The sequence below is a fragment of the Eucalyptus grandis genome, chromosome 6, assembly GCF_016545825.1.
Source record: "Eucalyptus grandis isolate ANBG69807.140 chromosome 6, ASM1654582v1, whole genome shotgun sequence".
NCBI lineage: Eukaryota > Viridiplantae > Streptophyta > Magnoliopsida > Myrtales > Myrtaceae > Eucalyptus > Eucalyptus grandis.
In genome coordinates, this window is record NC_052617.1 from 318,516 (window position 1) to 342,690 (window position 24,175).

A 24,175-nucleotide genomic window follows, 5' to 3' on the forward strand; every position below is an offset into this window, starting at 1 on the left:
AATCGCTTCTTTTTTTTTTTTCTTTTTTCTCTATTTAACTATTTACAAATAAGTAATGACAAACCAGTTTTTGTCACTTGATTTTTTTGTTATCGAGGCATGTTTCTTTTTCACTTAATTATGTTTCTTTTTCATCAAATATCTCATTACTTCTATTGGTATATAGATAAAATTATAACTACTTATACTTTCTAATCTCATTATTGATACCTTAGTTAATTTATTTTCATCATTTACTTTATTTTTTTCATTTTCACATAAATCAAGGGTAAATGAGACATTTCATTCGAAGCATGAGATAAATATATACCGTTACAAACGGAAAGTTAATGGCTAAATAGCACCGACATGCGACAAACGACACGACACGACAAATCATTTCGAAAAAAAAAATAGAGAATTCCGACATGTTGAGACACGTTATATATTAAATGCATATTTTTATATAAATAATACATTATTATTTTTATGGTTATTTCAATCAAATTATTTTGCTTCTAATTCATAAATAAATAAATAAATAAATAAATAAAATCCTATAATAAATTTACACTAAAAATATTAATCAACTATTTATCAATTTCGTTCATTGTTTCAATTTAACAAATTCAATTCCATTTCAAGAAATCCATAAAACTTGGAAAAAGAAATAATTATTTCACATTCTAGACTTGCGTGTTAGACGTGTCGAAAGAAAAAGGAAAAAAAAATTGAGGGTAAATTATGTATCACGGAAAGTAAGAGTGAAAAGAGAAGAGAAGAAAAATATTAGATTTTTTTTTCTTTCATAATTTGTTATTTTTTACTATTGATTTTTTTTTTTTTTTACATATATATATTTTGACTATTCATTTATTGAAAATTTTTAAAATTAATCTCACGTGTTGGAATTAGGGGTGAGCAATGCGGTCTAGGGTCGACCCTGGACCAACCCTGGACCGGCCCAATCCTGCTGGTCTTGGTCCGGTTCCCAAGGGGACTGGGTCGATCCTTGGTCCTGAAATTCCAGGACCAACACTGTGCGGGTTGGTCATCGGTCCTAAGAGTTTTGGGTCGGTCCAACCCTGGACCAACCCTGTATATTATATTATATTATATTATATTATTTATAATTCTCTTATATATTCAAACCTAAGTAAAATGTCTGTTATATTATATTATATTGAAATGTTCTATCAATAGTACTAATAGTAATTTCAATTTAAAACTTTTGTTGAATATTAATTAAGTGTCGTTTGTTTTGTTTTCAGGTGTTTAGAAGTTCAAGTGAATTAACAAAATGTGAAGTTATATATTTATGGTTTATATTAAGTATTTTGAACTTTTTTATGGTTTAATTGTATTTTACTAATGAATTTCAGTTGTACTTTGCTTTTCAATTTGTGTCAAATGGTAGAAGTTTTTGAAGAGTAGAGTAGTACTGCAATTGCTACGGTGATTTGCTAGTCAAGTGGTGTGAAGCTCATTTTTTGGTTGAGTAGACTCTACATGATCAAATGCAGGAAAACGCTTTTGCATATGATGTTATGAATATTAAAGATTTCCATCTTGTCCCATATCTCGATGAACGGTTAGCAAGTACGAAATTTCTATTATTGTGTCATCTTAAATTTGCTAAATATGTATTGGTATTTATAGTTTAGTTGCACAATGTCGCATTATTGATGGATGTGTAATTTGAATTTGTAAGTTTGCTTTTTTAGGGAGTATAAAAAATAAGACGAAAAAAATTATCGATCGGTCCCGGTTGACCAACCGGACCAAACCCATTGGGTCGGTCGGGTCCTTGGTCCCAGGCTCACAGGGTCGGTCCTTGGTCCCTAAAATTGATGACCGACACTCGACACAGTATGGGTTGGTCCTAGGGTTAGGGGGTGGCCCGGACCAACCCGGACCATGCTCATCCCTAGTTGGAATCATGTGTCGGAAACTTATATGTTGGAATTCTGATTTGAGTGTTGAAAAATGTCAAAAAAATTGACCAAATGTCGGATTTTCCGACACATGTTAACCGAGCATCGGAGAGTATCTGAGAGTGTTCAACACGGCACGAAAGCTCCCGGAGGGTATCAGTGTTTATAATGGCCACCGTAAAATGAAGGATAAAATAATAGTGTGTAAAAGTCAAAAAGAAGTTGTGCTGACTCAAAAGTTTGCGGGAGTTTTCCGTGACTTCCTACAGCTTTCGGGATTCAATTATCCAAATCTAACTATTGAAACATACTTGAAGCCACCCTTAAGCTGAAAATTTTACTATGGCTCGAAAGAGATATCATCAATCCCTATTTGGGAGGCAAAAGTGGGTTCAAAGATCTTCAAAGAAGATAATCAGAAGAAACCAAAAAAAAATCATTCACCTGTGTGACATCCCACCAAACCACGAAAAATGGGAATTGATTTCCCGATTGAAAATGAATGTCGTCCTGGATGGCAATCATTTCATCGTCATTTAGTCGTGTTGAATCAACACGTTACAGAGGTAAAGTAAGAGGGCCTACAATTAGTGTCATATCTAAGTAAGAACGATAAAAACAAAAGTGATTCACCCACCCATAGGTGGCCGTGACAGTTGGGCTTACTATTTTATCGCTGAATAAATGAGTTCGAATTTTCGAATGCTCGCGACTTAAATGGAGTCCTAGGGATGATTTATTGGCCAGCCTCCCGAGAGTTTACATCTAAATAGCGGTTAGGACCGTGTGATCTCCGGCAGTCTCTCGGTCATAAAAAGAAAAGAAAAAGTAATTCAATAAGTTATAAATCAGTTATAAACCTATTGTAAGTATATCAATTCGATCTTAAAGTTTTTACTTTTCTTAATTTAATAATAATCTCTATGTGAAATTCTAATATTATTATTTTGAATAATGTTTTATCGAAAATCACTAACATGACGGTGTATCATTTGAGATAACTAAAGATAACTAGATCGTCAAATCAACGATTTCCCATTAAAATTAATCAAAATGATTATATTGAAATTTCGCATAGATTTAAAATCAAATTGATAAAAATTAAAAAATTTATGATTGAATTAACATCCTCATAATAAGTGTGGGATTGATTAGATAATTTTTCCTAAGCAAGAATCACTAGATGTTATCTTCGATGGAAAAGGAGTTTGCTCCTCTTTTTGTGATCTTAATTTCAAACTTTATTGGGAGCACTCCAAGTAAAATTCTAAATGCACTCGATTGATGTAGAGAATAACCATAGTGCCTTAAAAATATTATAGTAAATTTAAAGTGGGCACCAAATTTAAAAATTCTCTCGTAATATAAAAGATATATAGATAACTTTTAGGACTTTGATAAAGCTTTTTTTCGACCACAAAAATCTAAGAAAAATTTGCAAAAGCTATTTCCATACCTGTACATTACCAATAATCGCCCATTGTTGTAGATTATCTAAATTGGTTCAAGTATATTGATTTTATTTATTCATTTCCAGATTAATAAATTTTTAGTGTGTTTCTATTTGATAGTATGATATTTTATTTAATTTTTTTCTATTGATATTTTATAAAATTATTATCTATTTTCAATTTAATTTGTCTTTGAAAATATTATATTACTAATTTAATTGTGCATACACATATTTAATTTGTTTTATATTACTGTAGTCTCTTTCCTTCTATCTAGTCAGGACACATGCTACGTATGCACACGTCAACATATTATAAAGTTGTGTTTCTTTTTACTTTATCTTATAAGATAAGATAAGATAGCGACTTCGAACTCATGATGCCTTTCAAAAAAAAAAAAAAAAAAAAACTCATGATGCCTGATAGGTTACAAGTTAACAAAATTAAATTACAATAATAGCTATTATAATGTCACGTATCTCACTGAGAGAAACTGGGTTCATTCATCATTAAATATGTTTTTGTTGTATTGCAAAATACTGAATGCTAAAGTGCATTGAAAAAAAAAACTAAATTTATTCTACCCATTTCACATAGAAACATTTTACGTAAAAAGTATTATACACCAATCCCTCGTTTCAACTTCTTGTCAGCTTGTCTACAAAATTAATTCAACAATTCTCGTGAAAGCGCCTTATGGAAATAAGATATTCCACGTTATACGTAAAAATCGAGAACTTATTTTTTGTATTTAGCATATTACATAATCATTTAATTGAATAGTGATGGATATGATAAATCATGTCAATAATCATTCCATTGAAAATTTTCTAGCTGTGCACCCCGTAGCACTCTAGGGCTATATTTAATAGCCAAGATAAAAATCAGAATAAGAGAAAGATATTTGATCCTACCCAAAATAAGAAAGAGTCTGATATAAGAGAATATAGTATGGATAAAAATATCTCATGAAGAAAGTGTAAAAAAGTGAATATAATATCTTATATTCATGATATAAAAGTTAGTTTTCACGATAAACAAATGTTTTAAATTAATAAATAATAAAATATAAATATGAATTATCATATAAAAACAAAATTCAAAATTACAAAAAAATAATTTTCTTTTTTAATTATTCCTATCTTATCTATATATTTGAAATTTTCTACTTTGAAATATATATTATGCACGTATATTATTATTATTATTATTATTATTATTATTATTATTATTATTATTATTATTATTATTATTATTATTATTATTATTATTATTATTATTATTATTATTATTATTATTATTATTATTATTATTATTATTAAGAAATGATGGAAGGGAATAAAAAAGAAATAGAAGATGGAAAAATACAAAAAAAAAAAAAAAAAAAAATTGAAAACATGAAGTTGAGGAACCCAAACTTTAAATGAAGAAATTAAAACTTGACAATAATCTTTCTAATTTTTGAAGAATGAGGGGGAATGGATTTGGAAAGAAAAAAAAATCCTCGTCATATCTCTAGTTCATGTTGAAACTTTACAATTCCTTCGTAATTCTTTAGTTTGCATAAAGCTCCACGAAAACGGCAAAGAGAGTCAAAACTCATTCTCCACAACTTTTTACTTCACATCAAAAGTACACAAAAGCAGCAAGAGAATCGAAATTCCTTCTGATTTGTAACTTTGTTATTCATGTGAGGTTTCGCAAAGTGGTAAGAGAGCACTATACTTTTCGAAATTGCGAAAGTAAATTATCATGTTTTCCTTCTCTAAGTAGATTTGGCATTTACTAGCTAATCTACCTTATTGATGTTGCTATAGCCTATTTATATTTCTTGTCATAATTGAGACTGTGGCTCTACAATGCTCCAATGAGCTTTATTGTTTAATATTTATGTTGTACAATTATCATGGTTTGATTGATGGAAGTTACCTTGTTTATGCATTTACAGTAAGTGAATCATAAGATATTCTTACAATTACCATTTGTGTCTTTTCAAGTTGATTTATACTTATATATTGTTCATATTAAATAATAAACAAGATATGATTAAAAATATTTGGCTTTATTACTACGTTTTACCAAATAGTGAATATGATAGATAAAATCTAAAGATTTTATATCCTATCCTATTTAATTATATCTTAACTAAAACTGCAGACGATCAAACACAACTTAGATTATTTTAGTCTTTCCTAGATAGGCTATGTTAATTTCTCTCCTTGAATGGTATGAGCATAAAAGTGGGGAATTAGGATTTCTAAAAGCACAAGCTGGTAATTTACAGTAGGGGGGTTGGTAATAATAATAATAAATAAATAAATAAATAAACCTGAAAAACATATGGACCAAACCAGACCTAAAGTTCGGTTTATTTCTTTATCAGTTTGGTTGGTCTTAGGTTGACGGCTGCAAAAGCGATCAAATTGAACCAAAACAAATCTCTCTCTTTCTCTCTCTCTCTCTATATACACATTCTTTTGTCATGTTTTATTTGTTTTGACATTGAGCTATGCTTCTGCTCCTTTTCTGTTAAAAACTAAGTTATTTGTTACGGAGAACTTTGTATTGTTTGTAAAGGATGGTTGGGTGTTGTGTTTTTAAGTCATCAATGATTTAATCAAGTTGTTAAGTAAGATTTGCAACAGTATCAACTCTGTATTTAGGGGAAAAGCCACAAAAAAATGCTAAATTTGATAACAAAGAAAAATTTATACCACCCGTTGCGGTGACTCGGTTGGGTAGGCGCTAGACTTCCATTAATGAGGTCTAGTGTTCGAAGCTCCTGCAATGTAAGTTGGAGGAATGCTAGCTTTGAGAACTCTTGGCGACTTGCCCATTGCAGGATAGCTTTGAGACTTTTGACGACCTGGCTCGGTGGCATGTGTATGGTGGTTAGCATGTGTTGTCACAGTGGTTTCTTTCATTTTTGCCGGTGTGCGGGGTTTCCTGGATCACAAAAAAAAAATTATCATAATTTTTTTTTTTGTGACATCAATAACTCCAAAGTTATACTTATGTGATGCATTACCTTTTTTTTTGCTATACCATCCTAAACCTATTCTTACGTGACATATTCACCTCAATTTTTTTTTATGTGACACCAAAAATATGTCACACAAATCCAATTTTGAAATTTTTTGTGTTATAAAAAAGTTTGAAGAAAATGTGTCATAGTTGACAAAATTTTGGATTTTTGATAGCTTTTAACTCCATATTAATGGTTTTGAAACCGAACAAAAATGGAAGGAGATCAAAATGATCGGTCCTACGTCGAATTGTGAGTTAATTGGGTTTGGTCCGGCAGCTGAGTTCCTTCCAAACCCATGCATGAATCGGCTGGAGAAGTCTTGCGGACGAAACTACAGACTCAAGTGGAAAGTACCACTAGTCGGTCATGCCATGCAAGATCCAGGACAGCGTTTTGAAATTTGCGGTTCCAAAGGCAAAGCCACCTCGGAAAGATTCGCCTTGGCCAGGACAAGGCGCAAACGTCAGCCCCGTCCCTGTCGCCCGCAACTGGCGTTCGTATTCTGTCGGTACACGACGATCTGCTATAACGCCGTCCCATGTCTCCTTCCTCCTTCCCCATTTCCCCCAATCTCAATCTCAATCTCCATCTCCATCTCCATCTCCATCTGGGTCTCTCTCGTTCGGAGCTTCCCGGTACTTCATCCCCCCAACTTCCCACTAATATTATAATCGCAGTACGCCATGTTATCGAATTCTTTATGAGTTTGCAATAAATTTCCCCGATCCTGATTCAACCCCCACCGACTGTTCAGAAGCACCGAGGAACGGCTAATAATAATAATAATATATTATTACTTTGCTTCTCTCGGTACTCGAAAGTCGATCTCAACCCAAGAAAGAAAAGATTCACTTTTTGCTTTTTGCCATAGACACTCTTCCCTTCTTTTCTCAAACTCCTCGCAATCATCTTTGCTGCGTCGGACTGAGCTTGATCCCAGCTTTGCTCAGCAGGAACCCACAAAAGAAAGGAAGGAAGGAAGGAAGGAAGGAAGGGAGGAAGGGAACTATACAGCGAGCTCAACGCTCAGGAGTCCGTCCAGCCTGAGGGAAGCCTCCCCCGTGTGAAGAATTAAAGAGGGATGGGAGAGACTGCGAATCACAACCACGACCACAACCATGGGCCTCCGCCTCAGCAGTCGGGGCCGCCGCAGCAACAGCGGCCGCCGCCGCCGAACCTCGGTCTTTCCAGAGGTCCCGCTTGGCCTCCGAACGAACAGCTCCAGCATCTCGACTACTGCATCCACTCTAACCCCAGATGGTGTCAGTCACTCTCTCTACCTCTCTCTGTATTTGAATCTTCTGACAAAAAAAAGCAAAAAATCTGTGACTGCTTAGACTCATAAGGGTAGAGATATTCTACCAGAAAGGCGCATGCTTTATGGTATGGTTTAAATTCCTTTACTTTACCTGGGGAAAGTATCTTTGGTATGCAAGATTCATTTTACGTGCTTTGTGTTCATTTCGATCCGAATCTACTTTTCCTCCGATTCATTCGGTTCTCTTTTTCATGTGTAAAAGATAAGCTTTTCTCCTGTTTCTGTCGTTGCTGAGGATACCATTAGTCCTCGGATTCCTCGTAGATTATTCTGATTGACCCTTTAAGCTTTCTAAGCAGAGACATCAACTTAGGTTTCGTAAAAATTATTGCTTTCAGGGTTGAGCCTGTGAACTGATATTGAAGAAAACATCTACTGATGAGTGTTCTTGAATCAACTTTACAGATCAAGCAATTGTATTAGCATTTCAGCACTATATTGTGATGCTTGGAACTATTGTCATGATTGCCAGCAATCTTGTGCCTCAAATGGGTGGGAACCATGTAAGCTCATCCATATACAGTATTTATTAAGCCACCATTTGACTAAGTACAACATGTGATTTAGTCTTGCAATCTGCAAACAGGGTGACAAGGCGCGGGTGATTCAGTCACTGCTTTTTATGTCGGGAATCAACACTCTGCTTCAGACCCTTATCGGGACAAGGCTACCTACTGTCATGGGAGCATCACTTGCTTTTTATCTGCCGGTGTTATCGATTATAAATGACACTTTGGACAAAACCTTCAATTCAGATCATGATGTATGTACTGAACAAAGAAAATTCAGCAAAAAGAAATGATATACTTATATGTTGGATTTAAGACATTTGTTCATCACCATCAGCCTTTGAAGATAGTATGTGTTCTTTGGAGCATAGCAAAAACTGTGTACAAAATCAGGAGGAGTTAAAGTTATAAGTCTAACTTGTATCTTAAAGATTGATAGTTAAAAGTAGACATTCATGCAAGTTCAATATAAAAGCATGACAGAGATTAGAAGGTCCTGTTCAACACAATGATTGATATAACTATTTAACCTTTGCTTCCCAAAGCCAGCTCCATAGAAATGCTTCTCAGGAGGACTATGATTCTGTCATTGCATATTTTATTTCCCTGTATTTTGGTGCTTCATCCAACTATGTGATGCATTGCTGACGTTCTGCACTTATCATACATTCTTTTTTCTCTTGGGTATCACGCTCTTGTACCGTAGAGCAGTGTCCCAACTCCTTGCAATCAGACCTTCAGGTGATGAATTTGTGGTGTGCTTGCAGAGGTTTCTCTACACGATGAGGACCATTCAGGGGTCTCTTATTGTTTCTTCATTTGTGAACATTATCCTTGGGTACAGCAGGGCATGGGGAAAATTCACCAAGTTAGTTCTATCTTTTCTTTTCAATGTATTGTGTAACTCATGTTCTTCAGGGGAATCTATATGTAAATTGTTTTATTTATCTTTTATCTGCTAAGTTTATGTTATCTGTGTTTACTAATTCCAAATTTTGAAACTCAAATCCAGGTACTTTAGTCCAATTATAATTGCAGCAGTGGTTCCTGTGGTGAGTCTTGGTTTGTTCATGAGGGGCTTTCCAATGGTAAGTTTCCTTACTGGAAGTCAACACTTTATGGGCTGCAGCAAATGTTGGATGCCTTGGAAAACCTGCCCTGCTTTAATCTAGAGCCATTAGTGGTTGAAAAAAGATCCTAGCAAAGCTGCTTTATAGTATAGGACAAAGATTAATTGTTTCATAATAAGTTTATTATTTGCTTACATAGCAAACGAACTCTGACTAGACTGGACCTTGCATTCTAGAATGCCATTCACAGCTTTTCTGTAGTATAGTGATGGCTTGTGCATTTTTGCTGATGTAATCTTCCTGTGCAGCTGGCTAACTGTGTCCAGATTGGCCTGCCAATGCTAATTCTTCTCATCTTATCTCAACAGGTATAATAGAATAGTGCAATTGAAAGTGGTGTACTTGAAAATATGTTCCTTATACAAGAGCGGGTTTCTTTTTTTATTACAGTATCTGAAGCGACTCCTGCCTGAGCACCATCGTCATGTGCCGGAGAGATATGCTTTGCTCTTCTGCATTGGTATAATATGGGCATTTGCTGCAATCCTTACCGTGTCTGGAGCTTACAACAATGTCAAAGAGCAGACGAAAACAAGTTGCCGCATTGATCGCTCCTATCTTTTGTCATCTGCTCCTTGGTATGTTCCGATAAAAGACACCTCTAGTGGCAATTATTTTCTATTCTCCTGTTACTTTTCCCTAAAACTTCTTCTTGAGAAAAGAGTTTGGTTTCGGATGCAGGATTAAGGTTCCATACCCATTTCAGTGGGGTACTCCCATATTTAGAGCAAGCCATGTCTTTGGGATGATGGGTGCAGCACTTGTTTCTTCTGCGGAGGTGTTATTTGCATTAGTCGTTTAAAAATATGTCCATTTTTGTAAGTGCTTGACTTATTGATATGTTTGGTGAACTTCAATGTAGTCAACAGGTGCATTTTTCGCAGCAGCCCGATTTGCTGGTGCGACACCTCCGCCAGCACATGTGCTCAGCCGGAGTATTGGTCTACATGTAGAGTCGCAGATTTGCTTTTATTTGCTATGTTATTATCAAATTTCGGCGGGAAATAAACTGTTGATGCTATTGAACTTGATGTGTCGTTTCGTGTTGTAGGGTATTGGGATGCTGATTGAAGGGATATTTGGTTCTGTTGTGGGTACAACTGCATCAGTGTATGGAACCCCCCCTGCTTTGACTCTTTATTTTGTTGTTATTCAGCCATGAGGGTGATAAAGGCTTACCAAGTAGTTCTTCGCTGCCCCTCCCCCAGGGGGAAGTGATATTTACTTGCAAATTCAAGATTACCTGTATCATTCTGTGCTGTATCATGTTTACTGATTTTTGGCAACATATTCATATGATAATTTAGAAGAAGGATCTCGCATACTTGTTTTGCAAATATGATTGCAGAGAAAATATTGGTCTCCTTGGAGTGACTCGCATAGGGAGCAGAAGAATGGTGCAGATATCAACTGCTTTCATGATCTTTTTCTCCATATTTGGTATGTAATTTGGCTCCACTGTGGTATTAATGACCATCATATGATGTAGCATTTGACTGTGTTGCCTTGTCTGTCAGGGAAATTCGGTGCCTTTTTTGCATCTATTCCTCTACCAATATTTGGCGCCATATATTGTGTTGTATTAGGCATTGTTGGTATGTTGGCACTTTCAACTCAAGCATCTCCATTTCTCTTTGTTGTTTTTATCAATGGATCATAGACTAAAAACTCTCTTTTCTTTTGTAGTTGCCGTAGGGATCTCATTCACACAGTTTACAAATACTAACTCTATGCGAAACCAGTATGTTTTGGGCATCACGCTCTTCCTTGGGATATCAATAGCTGAGTATTTTGTCCTGAACACCTCTCCAAGTGGTGATGGACCTGTTAAAACTCCAGGTCGATGGGTAAGTTGTACAGATTGGTTTCCTCCCTGTCCTAGTTTGCTTGGTTCTTTGTTGTCTCATCAATTATTTCCCAGTGATGATGTTTAAAAGAAGTAACAAAAATTGGGAGCGAGCGTAAATGGAGCTATATTTAAAGAAGGACATCACTGCTAAATGGGGCATAATTCCATTTATATCATGGCTTTGTTAGTGTAATCTCTCCCATTTTTAAATTTACTGTTTTAAACTTACTTCAGCGAAAAGAAGAGAGTTTTACTTCTGTGCGAGGATGTGATTTATTTTTTCTTTACCGTTTTGAATCTGCACGTGCTTACAACTGGGTTTAGTTGGTTGGCTAGTAGTCATTCAATTAGTTTACACTGCGGATAGGCAATAGGTTATATATATGTATATATACGTATGGATGGGCATGATATCACTTTACGCGATGCGTGCAGTTCAACGACATTTTGAATACCATCTTCTCTTCGGCTCCGACTGTGGCAATTATAGTCGGGGTGCTGTTGGACAACACACTCGAGGCGAAGCACACGGCAACCGAGAGAGGAAAACCTTGGTGGGCACCCTTCCAGCACAGGAAAGGGGACGTCCGGAACGAGGAGTTCTACAGCTTCCCTGGCAGGATGCACGAGTTGATTCCCAGCAGGTTTCTGTGAGGGTGCTTCAGTTTCCTTGTACATTATATGCATAGAGTCACTAGAATGTTGTGCTTGTAACACTCTTTGTCGAACGATGCAATGACTCGTGGGCTAGTTTAGTTTAAGCTGGACGTTTTCTTCTCTAAAAGTTACAACAGCAAACCCAACGGGGCGAACGGAGAAGGGTGTCGTCTTTTCATACTGATCGGAGAAAGATCGAGAATGTTTGTCGATTTGGAATATGGATAAAGTTATGTTTTTATGCTTTTAACAAATATGGCATGCAGTGCATGCGTATATCGCAATGCGCATTTCGGAAAAGCAAAGACATGTCGAAAGGATTCCGCCCAACATTTTCAACCTCATCTTCTCGTCCTTTTTTCCGTCGCTAGGGTTCTTCTTCATGACGTCCGAAGATGCTGATGATTTTGGTTTGTGACGTTTCTGGACAGCCTTTCATGTACTGTGCTCCTGGCCAGTTTTACGGTCCGGCGAATATATTTCGAACCGTAACACGTCGTGACTCCTTGCAATTTTTCATAACTTCTAATTAAACATCGTAACCCTGGACTTCGTGATCAAAAGGTAGGATTCATTCTTCTTCACTTTTTTTCTATCCCACGGCTTTTAAGACTGAATTTTGCTTGTAGCGTTTGAGTTCAAATTTTCATTAAAAGAGAGAGAAAGAAGATGGCATGTAATAAATCACACGAGAGAGCACAATCAAGGGACAAGTTGCTGGACATGAAATAACATTGAAACTCGGGGGCCTAGCCAAGAAGAATCTTCAGCAGATTACGCCTCCCGACGCATGTTTATGGGTTCAAATCACGACAAACCGTTCTTGTTCAGGTCATCCCTGGGGCATCTTACCTCGTGCTCAGTATGCTTTGCGAAATTGGGGAAAATCATCTAAAAATAATAAATTTATTATGCCATGGCGAATTTAGTCATAAATCTTTTCATTATTCCAATCTAATTCTACATCTTATAATGAGTTGCCAATTTAGTGATGAGTTTTTTTAATAATTTGCCAATTTTAATTAGAAATAGTTGACATGACTATCTAGTTAGTTGGTCGTTTTACGTGGCAAGGCTAACGGAGATGTGGATATTTTTTAACATTTTTTTCTTATAAATGTTTTTCTTTTATTTCTTTCATTCTTCCTCTAGCCAATCACTAAGCCTCAACAATTGCTAACATGCCAATCGACCAAAGGCTAGGCCAGCGAGGGTCACTGCGGAAGTTGGCTTTGTTGGCCACAGGTGAGGTTGCCCTCTTTAGTGGTTGGGCTACCAAGGCTCGACCTCGCTAACCTTCGACAATAGTTGAGCCTCACCAAGTTGAGGCCAAGGTTGATGAGGTCGACATCATCGACCATTGCAAGATCTGGCAACTAACGAGAGGAAGAATGAAAAGAAAAGAAAAGAAAAAGGCAAAGAAAAATATAAAATTAAAAAAAAATGAAAATGATCTACATTAATGCTAGCCATGCCATGTAAATGGCCGGCGTGACTAAATTAACAAATCCTCAAAAGATTTAAAAATAAATTGACAACTTATCAAAAAATTTAGAATTAGATTGACACAATTATAAGGTCTAGGGAAAAATTGGCAAGTTGCAAAAATATTTAGACCTTAATTGACATAGCTAAAAAGTGTAAGATTGAATTTGTGGCCATATAATATTAATATGTTAGAACTTGCTGGACAAAGGCATGTTCTGTTGTGATATTGTAAAACAGATGGTTTGGAGGAGAGCCCGAAGATCCAGTCCGGCCCATTTTAGAAAATGGGCCGCGCCGGGCCGATGGTTCGTCCATTTTGGCGCTGAAGCACCGTTGCTTGACCGTTGGAACGAGAGACCCAGACCATGTCCACCAACCCCCACTTTGCCTCCACTGCCTCCCTAATCATATCTTCATCCACCATTTTCAGCTCACGAAAAACTACTTAAGAAATTCTTCAACCACTATGTGGACTTACCATCACGCCCCTCAGATCTCTCTTGCTCATGATCGGAAGGCCAAGAAGCGAGGCCACGGAGGCGAATTGGAAAAATGAGAAAGGGATGGCGGAGAAGACGGATAAACATCACGCGGCACGAAAACTTGGAATTGAATTTGCAGCCTCGATGCCCAGTTTGAATCCGTCTTCGATGAATGCAAGCGAGGAAAAGAGGGTTTTGCAGTGGTCGTCCTTTGGAATTTGTCCAAGGAATTTCTCTATATAAACCCCGCTGGACAAAACTCAAACGGCACACAAGAGTTCCTCATCTTGCTCTCGCATCTTTTTTGTGATAATTCGAGCGATAGGATCGACAGTCCGATGATGAAGATGGGATTCGGTTACGCCTTCCAAGCATTCGTCCTCGTGCTCTCCGTCGCGATGGCGGCTGAGGCCAGAAGCATCGTTGTCGGAGGGTCCGAAAACTGGCGTCCCGGCTTCAACTACACTGACTGGGCTCTCAAGAATAGCCCCTTTTACATCAACGACACACTCGGTCAGTAACTTAAGGGCAGTACACGTAAATTAAGTTCTTCGTTAGCTATGAATATTCGAACTTCATTAGCTATAAATTTCCCTCTGTAGCTTCGCTTATGGATGGTATTATATGCATGCAGTGTTCAAGTACGAGGCACCCCATAATGTTTACTTGCTGCCGAACCTGTGGAGCTTCATAAAGTGCGACTTCAAGGACGCCAAGCTCATCGCGAGCGCCGAGGACGGCGGCGGCGATGGCATCAAAGTGGACCTGACCGCGACAAGGCTGTACTACTTTGCTTCGTCCGACAGTGACGACTGCAGTGCCGGGATGATGAAGTTCTTCGCCGTGCCCTTGCCTCGTCTGCAAGGTTGATCGATGATCGTGAAGGAGTAGACGCTCTCCTTTTGGTTCGGCGTGCTTCGAGTGCTTTTGTTGGGACTGATAATGAATAAGAGGTCTACTTTTCTGCCCTAGCTAGAAATGGACGACGATAACTGGGAACAAAATAAGAAGGAATTAAAGAGAATAATTTCTTTCTTCTATAAATAAATTGTTCCTTGTGTAAACGTAACGTCTATTGGGCAAGTGTTTGTCGTATGGCATTGCCATGGTTGTTATAATAAGCTGATAATATCATAGTGTCTATCTCTATTCCCTTCCATCTAGCAATGGATTTTTATTCTGTTCCTCTTTAGAACAAGAAGTCAATCACTTTGAAATTTTTCATCAGGTTGTTCTTGTTCATTGTTGTTAGTAAGCATATCAAAACAACAAAATGCGCGTAGCCAATTATTATTCTTTACTGCCCGAAGGAAGAGATCACTTCAATACTTTATACAAGATAGAAATGAATTTTTGGAGGGTAAAAGCAAAAATATGAAATTCTTCCTTTTATGAACTCTGATGAATTAGACCTTGCCTATGGAAGCTGGAAAACGTATAAATCATTCAGTCTTTTTGGAAATTTCTCTTACAACCCTTGATCCTGAAATATCAATTGCTTGTTGTTCGGAACCAATGAATGATTATACTGGCGAAGTTAAATCATCGTTACAACGAGAGCAATAACATACTCTCCTTCAATTAATCCTCACTTTCGCTTCGGCATCTCACTTTACTTATCGAAAGATAAATTAAAGCCCGCGCTAAAAGGTTAAAGTTTCAGCGATGTGCACGAGTGTGTGATGGATTGAGGCGAACTAAAGTCCCACGTCAGGTACGCGTAGATGAGTTAAACTTTGCTTACAACATGGTTCAGTTTTTAAGGTTGGCCTTCTTGAAACTAGCGTGCTCGGTATAAGTTCTTATGCCATCTTGTTTTGCTCGTGTGGGCTTCGAGCGATAAACCTGCGTATTACACTTCCTGTCTCATCTTTTGCAATAATATATTCTTAGGATTACAGAGATGACAAAGCCCGAGTCGTTGGTACGAAATATCTGATTAACCTTTTGTCCAAAAAAGTCTCAAACTTGTTGTATGGTGGTGGATTCAATGCTAATTCAATTGTGCTAATTTCCTTCTAATGATTTATCAATTTAGTCTTTCAAGTCAATTTTGGCAGGATATCATTAACATGGATACCGGCCAACCTACTTGACATAATCAGTGTTGATGTATATAGTTTTTTGATTTTTTTTTAAAGTTTTTGAATTTTTATTTTTTCCATTTTTTTCCTTTTTCTCTTTTATTTTTTTTCATTGATGGTTGGTCATGAGCCACTTGCCATAGGCAATGGCCAGCAAGGCCTAGCCTCGCCTAGGCACCTAGGTGAGGATGTCTCTTACTAACCTTCACCCTTGCTGTACATTGTCTATAGCTGGTGGATGGTGATTAGACATTAGCAAAAAGAAAATGGAAAAAAATAAAAATAAAATAAAATACAGATTTAAAACAAAAAATAAAAAAATCATTTATGTCAGTATCATACATGTCATGTAAATTAGTCAATGTTCACGTCAACTATATCCAATCAAAATTAATCAAAATGATTAACTTGGCAAATTACCAATAAATTTAGGATTAAATTAATACATTTAAAAAGTTTAAAGTCAAATTGATCACTATATAATAAGTTAAAATAATTTTGGACAATCTCCCCACAAAAATGTATCTCCGTACTTGTTTGATTGGCATATTGCCTTTTCACAGTGGACCTTGGTGAGCCTATTTGCTTTTCCTGGTAAGGGTACATGCTCCAAAACGTGCAAAACGTGAAGAATAATCATGATCTCCCTGTTTACCTGTCATGAACGTGTCTCTGAATATATTCACGGAGCAAAAGGGACATGGCTAAATCGTTTAACAGGATTCACGACGAACCTGTACAGCAGGTGACCGAATTGGTCCAACTATGTCGAATCAATCAAACAATTTCTATGATTTGGAACAATTTATTCCCAAAGCTTAAATCCTAGCTTCTCCGTTCGTCTCCTTCGCCCCTTTGCTTCCCACCTCCATCGTGGCCAGCTTCCCCCCATGCCCTAGTACATCGCCCCCTGCTCCCTGCCGCTGTCACGCCCGTCTCCATCACCCGTCTCTCTCTCTCTCTCTCTCTCTCTCTCTGAGAAGGAAGACAGGACTCGAGCAACTCGAGATCGGAAGTCACCTGAGCCTAGAGAACTTGGACCCAAGGTCGCGAGGTTAGATTCGCGGCAGCTGCCTTGGAGACATATACTGTTCTACAAAAGTTCCTAGGAACCTTATTAAAGGAGTGTTTCCAATAAAAAAAAGAGTTCGTTCTTGCATATCCCTATCATTTTTCCAAATTAGTCCCCCAAATAAATATAAATTCAGAATAACATGTAAAAGATTCACATACATGGATGGGAAAGAAGAAAAGGAAAAAAAGAAAAGAAAGGAAAGTAATAGAAAGGAAAAGAGAATGTCGTCAAATGTTATGGGTGGTGATGTGCCAAATTCTCAAGGTTTAAAGTAAACATGCCAATTTCTTAAATTAAAAAGTAATCAGTCCTTCTCAGTAAACGTATTCAAAACCTTTTCGTCCTCTCCTCCTCTTCCTCCAAATTTGTTGACCAAAAAGAAGCGAATGTCCAAAATGAAGTGAAGAGAGAATTGTTGAGTGCGGGGGAGAAAATTGTCCAAAAGTCTTAAGTCTATCGTAGCAGCTAATTATGTCCTAAATCTTTCAACCAATTTAGTTCTAAGTATTTTGATGATTTGCCAATTTAGCCATTTTGACTAATCTTGATATAAAATTATTAACATAGCAGTCCAATCAACACTGATCATCTTACATGACATTGTTGATATTGACTTAGATGATTTTTACAAGTTTTTTTTTTTTTTAAATGTTCTAAATTATTTATCGTTATCTTATTTTTTTCATTAATTCTCTAAGCCAATCACCAGCCATCAGTAAGGGTTAGGACACCTTTCTTAGCCACAAGCAAAGGTCGCCCCTATTAAATCTGGTGAGGGTAGGTGGTGGCGTTGAGGGTGGCAAGTAGTGGAGGGAAATAATTAAAAAATAAATAAAGAAAGGAAAGGAAAAAAAAAAATACCACAAAGAAATCTCAAACTATGACACAAATACTCTGAATTTTTTTAGTGTCACTAAAAACATGGACTTGCTCATGATGACACATATACCCTATAAAAGACCTCAAACTTAGATTTTTTTCATGACGCAAAAAAAGTTAAGCATATTTGTATGACAGTGGGTGAGTTTAGAGTTTTTGGTGATGCAAAAAAAATTTAAGATATTTGTGTCAAAGTTGCCATAATTTTGGGTTTTTGTGGCATTTGCCCAAAAAAATAAGGAAAAATTTTAGAAAATTTTCAAAAATTTGCAAAAAAAATGTCCATGTCAATGTTATTTATACCATATAGGACAACTAGAGCTCATTAGATCAGTATATCAGCAATTTCAAACCAAAATTTTTCAATAGAACTAAATTGATAATTTGTCAAAAATTTTATGGCTAAATTAGCAAATCGTCTAAAGATTTATGATTAAATTGGCATAATTGAAAACTTTATGACTAAATTGACAATTCATCAAAAGATTTAGGACTAAATTGGTCGTCATACGATATATCTAGGACTCTTTGAACAAATTTTTCATCCTTTTTGCTTAGTGAATAGTTGCATTTAATCATGAGGCCTCTAATGTGAATTATTGATAACTAATTTGGTACATCCATATTAGAATGAAATTTTAGCTACATTGTGATTTAAACCAAGATGTAGTGACCACTTAAGAAACCAACCAAGGTCATATGCTCTAGCCATAGGCAAAAACACACTTTGGATTGCAAAAACTTGGAAAAAGGGTCAATTAGGATTTGAATTGGGATTCATCGTACTTGTCATGGAATAAGTTGATTCTAACATACACCTTGCAATATAGTAACATACGGTCTATTCTCACTAGGTGAGCTGTAACTATATGATCGATCCACTACATGATGAGATTTCTTGTCATAGTAGGCTTCTAGAATTGTGAGTCTAGCCAGTGGTCTTGCTGCTTTCCCAATTGGGACTTCTTCCTTTGTGATATCTTCGTTCCCATGAATTCCATTTTAAATGGGCTCCATATGAAACTCACATTATTTGGTAGATCACTGAAATTGACCTAGGTAAATTGAGAACATGCAAAGTAATCTTTCTAAGACCAACATGAATGTGGAGAGAGAGAGAGAGAGAGAGAGAGAGAGAGAGAGAGAGAGAGAGAGAGAGAGAGATGTAGGTAGTCCTAGCTCAACTCTCACTTGAAGGAAAATGGAAGTAGAAAATGATTCTAAGTCCACCGACATATCTTCTATCTAAGCGAAAATGGAGGTTTGTCTCATTTTTTATTTTCTATATTAACCCTTTCATGATCTACCATCCTTAAAAGGAAATATCTTCTTTTTGTAATCCATTTTAATTTATTTTCTCATAAACAAATCTTAGCCAGGCTAAAATTGCAAACAGTAAAAAATATCTTTAAAAACTGTTCGATACTTTTTAAATAAAAGATACCCACTATCTAAAAAGGGAGAAAAAAACCACTCAAATTCATTTACAGAATGCACATGGTTGGTTCTACAGTATATGAGTCAACAGTGCTACTTGTTCCATTTTTGTAGCTCCGTTCATCGCTTGCAGACGTATTTTTCTAATTTTAAAGCAAAGAGGAGAAAAGACAGTAATAACCGAAGAAAAAAGACAAAAGGTAAAACCAAGTAAAAAACCTATCCACTTTCTGTCGAGAGAATGCACTTGATGAACTTCCTCAATCGTTTTATACTATAATAATCAACTTCATTCTTTATTTCTCAAATAAAAAAATCTAAATATTTATTCAAAGATTCACTTTCAGAGTAGTATTTCTATAGTGACAAACAAAGAAGATAATGTCCAAATTTTTTATTGCTCCGTGCAATTAGATATATGCATTTGGTAATTAGCTTATACCGTCGCAAATGGACAAAAATTAATTGGGCACCGCGTCCAAGAAGACTAGTATAAGTTAAAACTACAACTTCAGTAATAAAAATTGGAAACGTCGTACACCTTCGTACCACACATTATCAGATTGTATTTACACTTTAAATTCTCCGTTAGATAAAAATAAGAAGAGAAAAAAAAAAAAAGAGGGGGAAACCCCCGCTTCAATGGAATGCCGACCCCGTCTCGCCGCTCTCGGCCAGGGCGGAGCTCATGTACTCCCTCACCTCCTTCGCGATCACGTCCTTCATGACGTCCCAGAACTGCCCCTCCGGCTGCGGCAACCCTCCCCCTCCGCCCCTCCGCCGCCGCGTCCCCGCCCCCTCCCGGCGGCCCCAGGGTCAACGCCGTCATCGGGTCTTCGTCCTCGCCGTTGCCCGCGCACCACCAGCCGGAGCCGGCGCCGGGGCTGCTGCTGCCGCCGCCGCCGCCGCCGCTCCCCCGCCGCTCGAGTGCCGCTCCGCCTGCCCCTCCCGGAGCCGCCTCTTGAGGGTGGAGTTCCAGTGGTTCTTGACCGCGTTGTCGGTCCTCCCGGGGAGCATGCGGGCGATGGTGGCCCAGCGGTTCCCGTAGCGGGCGTGGGCGGCGAGGATGGCCTCGTCCTCGTCGGCGGAGAAGGGGCGGTGCTCGACGGCGGGGCTGAGCTGGTTGCACCAGCGGAGGCGGCAGGACTTGCCGGAGCGGCCCTGGATGTGGCGGCTGATGAGGGACCAGTTCCGGGGGCCGTACCGGCCCACCAGGCGGGTCAGGACCTGGTCCTCCTCGGCGCTCCAGGGGCCCTTGATCCGATCCGGCCTGGCGGCGGCGGCGTTATTGGACAGGGAGGAGTCCGAGTCGGAGGAGGAGCAGGTGGAGGACGACCCCGCATTGAAACCTTCCATTCCTGCACCTAAGGAAGAAGGGTCTTGGCTGGCGTACTCTTCAAAGCTGGAGCGGCAAGGTGGTGTTTATATGTACACAGAGGCACGCAGAGAGAGAGAGAGAGAGAGAGAGAGAGACACAGGTTCATGAACTTGGGACCTGTAAATGCGCTTTTATAACAGGAAGAGAGAGAGAGAGAGAGAGAGAGAGAGAGAGAGAGGTTACTTCCAGGAAAGTGGCTTTCTTGCAGAGTTGGGTAGGGTTAGCGGGGGAAAGATAAATGAAGATGGGGCTTTAATTTCCAATTAAAATGTTCTAACCAGGTTGCAATATCCTTTTAAGATTCTCGTTTTCAATCTGGCGGAGACCAGTCAATCATGTTGGTCGTACTTCAAATTCTGGCGTGAAAGGACGGAGTTGATGTTTTGCTGTGTTGGATGTCGACTTCGTTACCGGTTGGCTTATGTTAAGGAAATGACTAATCTCACCCAAATTTGATCCCCTTGGATAAAAACCCGAGCAAATTCGCATAGAAATTTTACCATTAATTGTAAAAATTTTACAATTTTATCTACTTTAATGTTTTAGGTAGGAGTCACAATATAACATATGTGATGCGGCGATTATATGTTGACGGTTAAGTGGCTAATAAAGCCATAGAGTTCACCCACTAAGTAAAAGGAAGAAAATGACAAAATCCACACTGTGACATTTGCCCACCAGAAGGTTCTTCCTTTTCGACTGAGCCCATGGTTCTAATTCCCAGGATTTGGGAAAATTAATTACAGCTGTCCGACACAACAAGTAAGGGGAAGTTTCATGATCATTCTAAAGTAACAGATTTCCATCCGTCGGAATCATACGCATTTTGTTGCGACTCCTACAAAAGAAATGCTGCAGTACAAAATGTAACCAAACGAGCGAGATTAACCCGCATTTTTATACAACGGGTCGAACTTTTTCAAAGATACAATCTGGAAAATGGACCGCCTCTGTTGAGGTAATGCAATAATTTCTCTGATCGGGAGTCACCGTGTTATTCCAATTTGAGCAAAATATCTGTCGACAGAAAAGAGGGGGCAGGGGAGGGGTCCAAAACGCAATGAAATCATTCTCGTACGGGGCATGACGCGCCAACGTTGGTTGCGGAGCGTTTAAAACATGACAGGCAGCGAGCAGCTGTTCCGCACATCCTAAACGTTTCCTTCCCTCCCGCTTCGGCTTAACGGCGGTGCGGGTGGGGCCCCGCTCCTCTCCCCCCCGGCACTTTGCTTTTTTGAATTCTTGGCCCGCTTTTCCTAGCCTCTCGCCTTTTGCCCCCACCTCCCCGGTCAGTCGCACAGCTGGATGGAAGTCTAAATCCGTCTGATCTTTTTCTCGCTCTTTCTCTCACCGTCTCACAGTAGAATCAACGGCCATCCATCGGCTGCTCGAGGGAAAGAGAAGAGAGAGAGAGAGAGAAGGCTCCTTAAAATAAACTTGGAGTTCGGGCATGACTTCGACGTCTTCCACGAAGGTTGGGCCCCACTACCAGCCTGGAAGAATCTCACGTGACTCGATGCAAGATTTCAGTCCTCTCCTTCGACGTACACGCCAGAAAAATACCATTTTCTTTTTTTTTTTTTGCTGTAAATAGAAATAATAAAAGAGATAGGGTTCGAATTTTCAATTGCCTGAGGTGGTTTCTATGGATCTTCGACTGATTCGGTGGCGTCTGGCGAAATTCTTACTGTAATCACTTTCTTCCGTAATCCCTAATAAAGTGTACTCAATCGTCCTTGATGCCCTTGGTTACTTTGTTTTTACCGCTTTTCATTCTTTTTCGTTTTAAAATTTCAGATACTAAACTCATTAAAACGTTGTTTCATATATTAAAATATTTAAATAACAAGTCATTATTTCATTTCACAGTATAAAATTTTAAAATAATTAACAATAATTCCACGAAATTTTATACGATATGAGAATCAAGAAGTCTTGAATTTGAATCTTTATGTTTATATTTATCTCGTGATTACATATTTTTAGGGTTTTGGCTAATACCAAAATTCTGAAGTTTTTGAGAGCGCCCTACTAATTGCAAATTCTCCTTTTTCCATGCATGTTGAATGCTAAATGGGGCAAACATGTTCATGCTTAATGATACAAACACAAGCATGAGATGAATCAAAACTAGACTTTGAGCAATGATAAATAAGAAATAGATCTATAATCATATCTTGACATGAGATGATGAAATCGTTCACTCTTGCATTTTTTAAATAATTAAATTTCGTCCTGGTATTTGTATCTACTGTTGTGATCCCTGAATTATATGTTGCTTTTTATGTTTTTTGGGTTCAAATTGGTCTTTTCTATGAAAATAAAAAAAAATCAGCCATCATCTATCAAATCAAACCATGGAAATGGAGAGTAAATACACCCAAACAATCCCAACTAGGGAAAGCCAAAAAGTTCGCTCCTCCCCTCCCTCTCTTCCTTCCCACCGCAATCTGAACAGGGGGAGGGGACGGGCATGATGACATCTCAGCCGCCCACGTGGCCTCCATTTATGGAGTTTTGTCGTTTTGCGACGGACTCGTGAGCGGGAAGCAAGCCTTTCGGGCTGCACGAGCGGTTTGGGTAGTTGACGCCCCCCAGCTGTCACTTTTTCGGACCCGGCACCAAATCCGACGCCACCGACTAGCGTTAGTGCATTGGATAGTGTTGTTACCTTAATTTTATTTATTAAAAGGCCTGACGACATCATTGGTCAGTTCATTGGATAGAAGCCGCGAATCTTCAAGCGGATAATGATGTCCCGAAATTGCAAACCGGAACGCTCCTTAAGGAATCATCGAATGTGCTTTCGAGATTTCGAAATCTCATGATTGAGGGGATAATCATAAAAAGAAATGTTAAATCTATTGCATCTGTTAGTTCATTAGATAGAAGCCACGGATCTTTGTATGGATAATGATGTCCCAAAATTGCAATTCGGACACTCTTTAAGGATTTGCTGAAATCTTATAATTAAGGGGATAATTATAACAAAAAATTCCAAAATTATAATATTTATACTAATTTGATATTAAACATTTTAACTTTATCAATTTAATTCAAAACATATAAATATAATCTATCTAGCTAATTTTAGCTAGAAAATCACCGATGTGAACATCGATTGTCCTAAATTGTGTTGTCGGTGTTGATATAGATAATTTTTGTACTTTTTAAATATTCCTTTTTTTCTTTTTACATTTTGTTATTTTCTTTTTCTTTATTCTCTTTTCCTTCTGTTTTTTTTTTTTTTTAAATTGTGGCCAACAAGAGTTGCCGAAGCTCGCCCACCATTAGGGTGAGGACCGTGAAGCCTTATGTAGCATTGACACGGACACACGACACACGATACACGATACGCCGATACGTCATTTCTAAAAAAAAATACAGAATTTCGATATGTTCCGATACATTATTTAATATTTTTATATATAAATGCACAAATAAGTAAATAATAATAAAGAGTCTAGAATTAATTTGTACTAAAAACATTAATCCAA

General features: G+C 37.8%; 2 protein-coding genes and 1 non-coding gene across 4 annotated transcripts; 2 read left to right on the forward strand and 1 right to left on the reverse strand.

The window, feature by feature from the left end:
- The first annotated feature begins 6,883 nt into the window (after positions 1-6,883).
- On the forward strand, positions 6,884-12,139 carry LOC104447763 (nucleobase-ascorbate transporter 3). Of its 2 annotated transcripts, XM_018876346.2 has the most exons (15): positions 6,884-7,027; positions 7,346-7,654; positions 8,116-8,213; positions 8,297-8,473; positions 8,987-9,087; positions 9,232-9,307; positions 9,598-9,657; positions 9,740-9,927; positions 10,031-10,127; positions 10,212-10,298; positions 10,401-10,459; positions 10,698-10,789; positions 10,867-10,944; positions 11,036-11,196; positions 11,634-12,139. In XM_018876346.2, the coding sequence occupies exons 2-15, from the start codon at positions 7,474-7,476 to the stop codon at positions 11,850-11,852; spliced, it is 1,674 nt and encodes a 557-aa protein (XP_018731891.2). In that variant the 5' UTR covers positions 6,884-7,027; positions 7,346-7,473; the 3' UTR covers positions 11,853-12,139. The 2 variants fall into 2 exon arrangements, with proteins under 2 accessions (XP_018731891.2, XP_010059774.2); XM_010061472.3 differs by lacking the exon at positions 6,884-7,027 and having other exon boundaries at positions 7,096-7,654.
- A 1,972-nt stretch (positions 12,140-14,111) lies between these two features.
- Positions 14,112-14,982, forward strand: LOC104447762. The gene is made up of 2 exons (XM_010061471.3): positions 14,112-14,338; positions 14,460-14,982. The coding sequence occupies exons 1-2, from the start codon at positions 14,164-14,166 to the stop codon at positions 14,693-14,695; spliced, it is 411 nt and encodes a 136-aa protein (XP_010059773.2). The 5' UTR covers positions 14,112-14,163; the 3' UTR covers positions 14,696-14,982.
- Positions 14,983-19,765: 4,783 nt separating this feature from the next.
- LOC104447761 lies at positions 19,766-20,797 on the reverse strand. Its single transcript, XR_005552071.1, has one exon. It is a non-coding gene; the product is annotated as a transcription factor MYB73 (transcript).
- Positions 20,798-24,175: the final 3,378 nt, after the last annotated feature.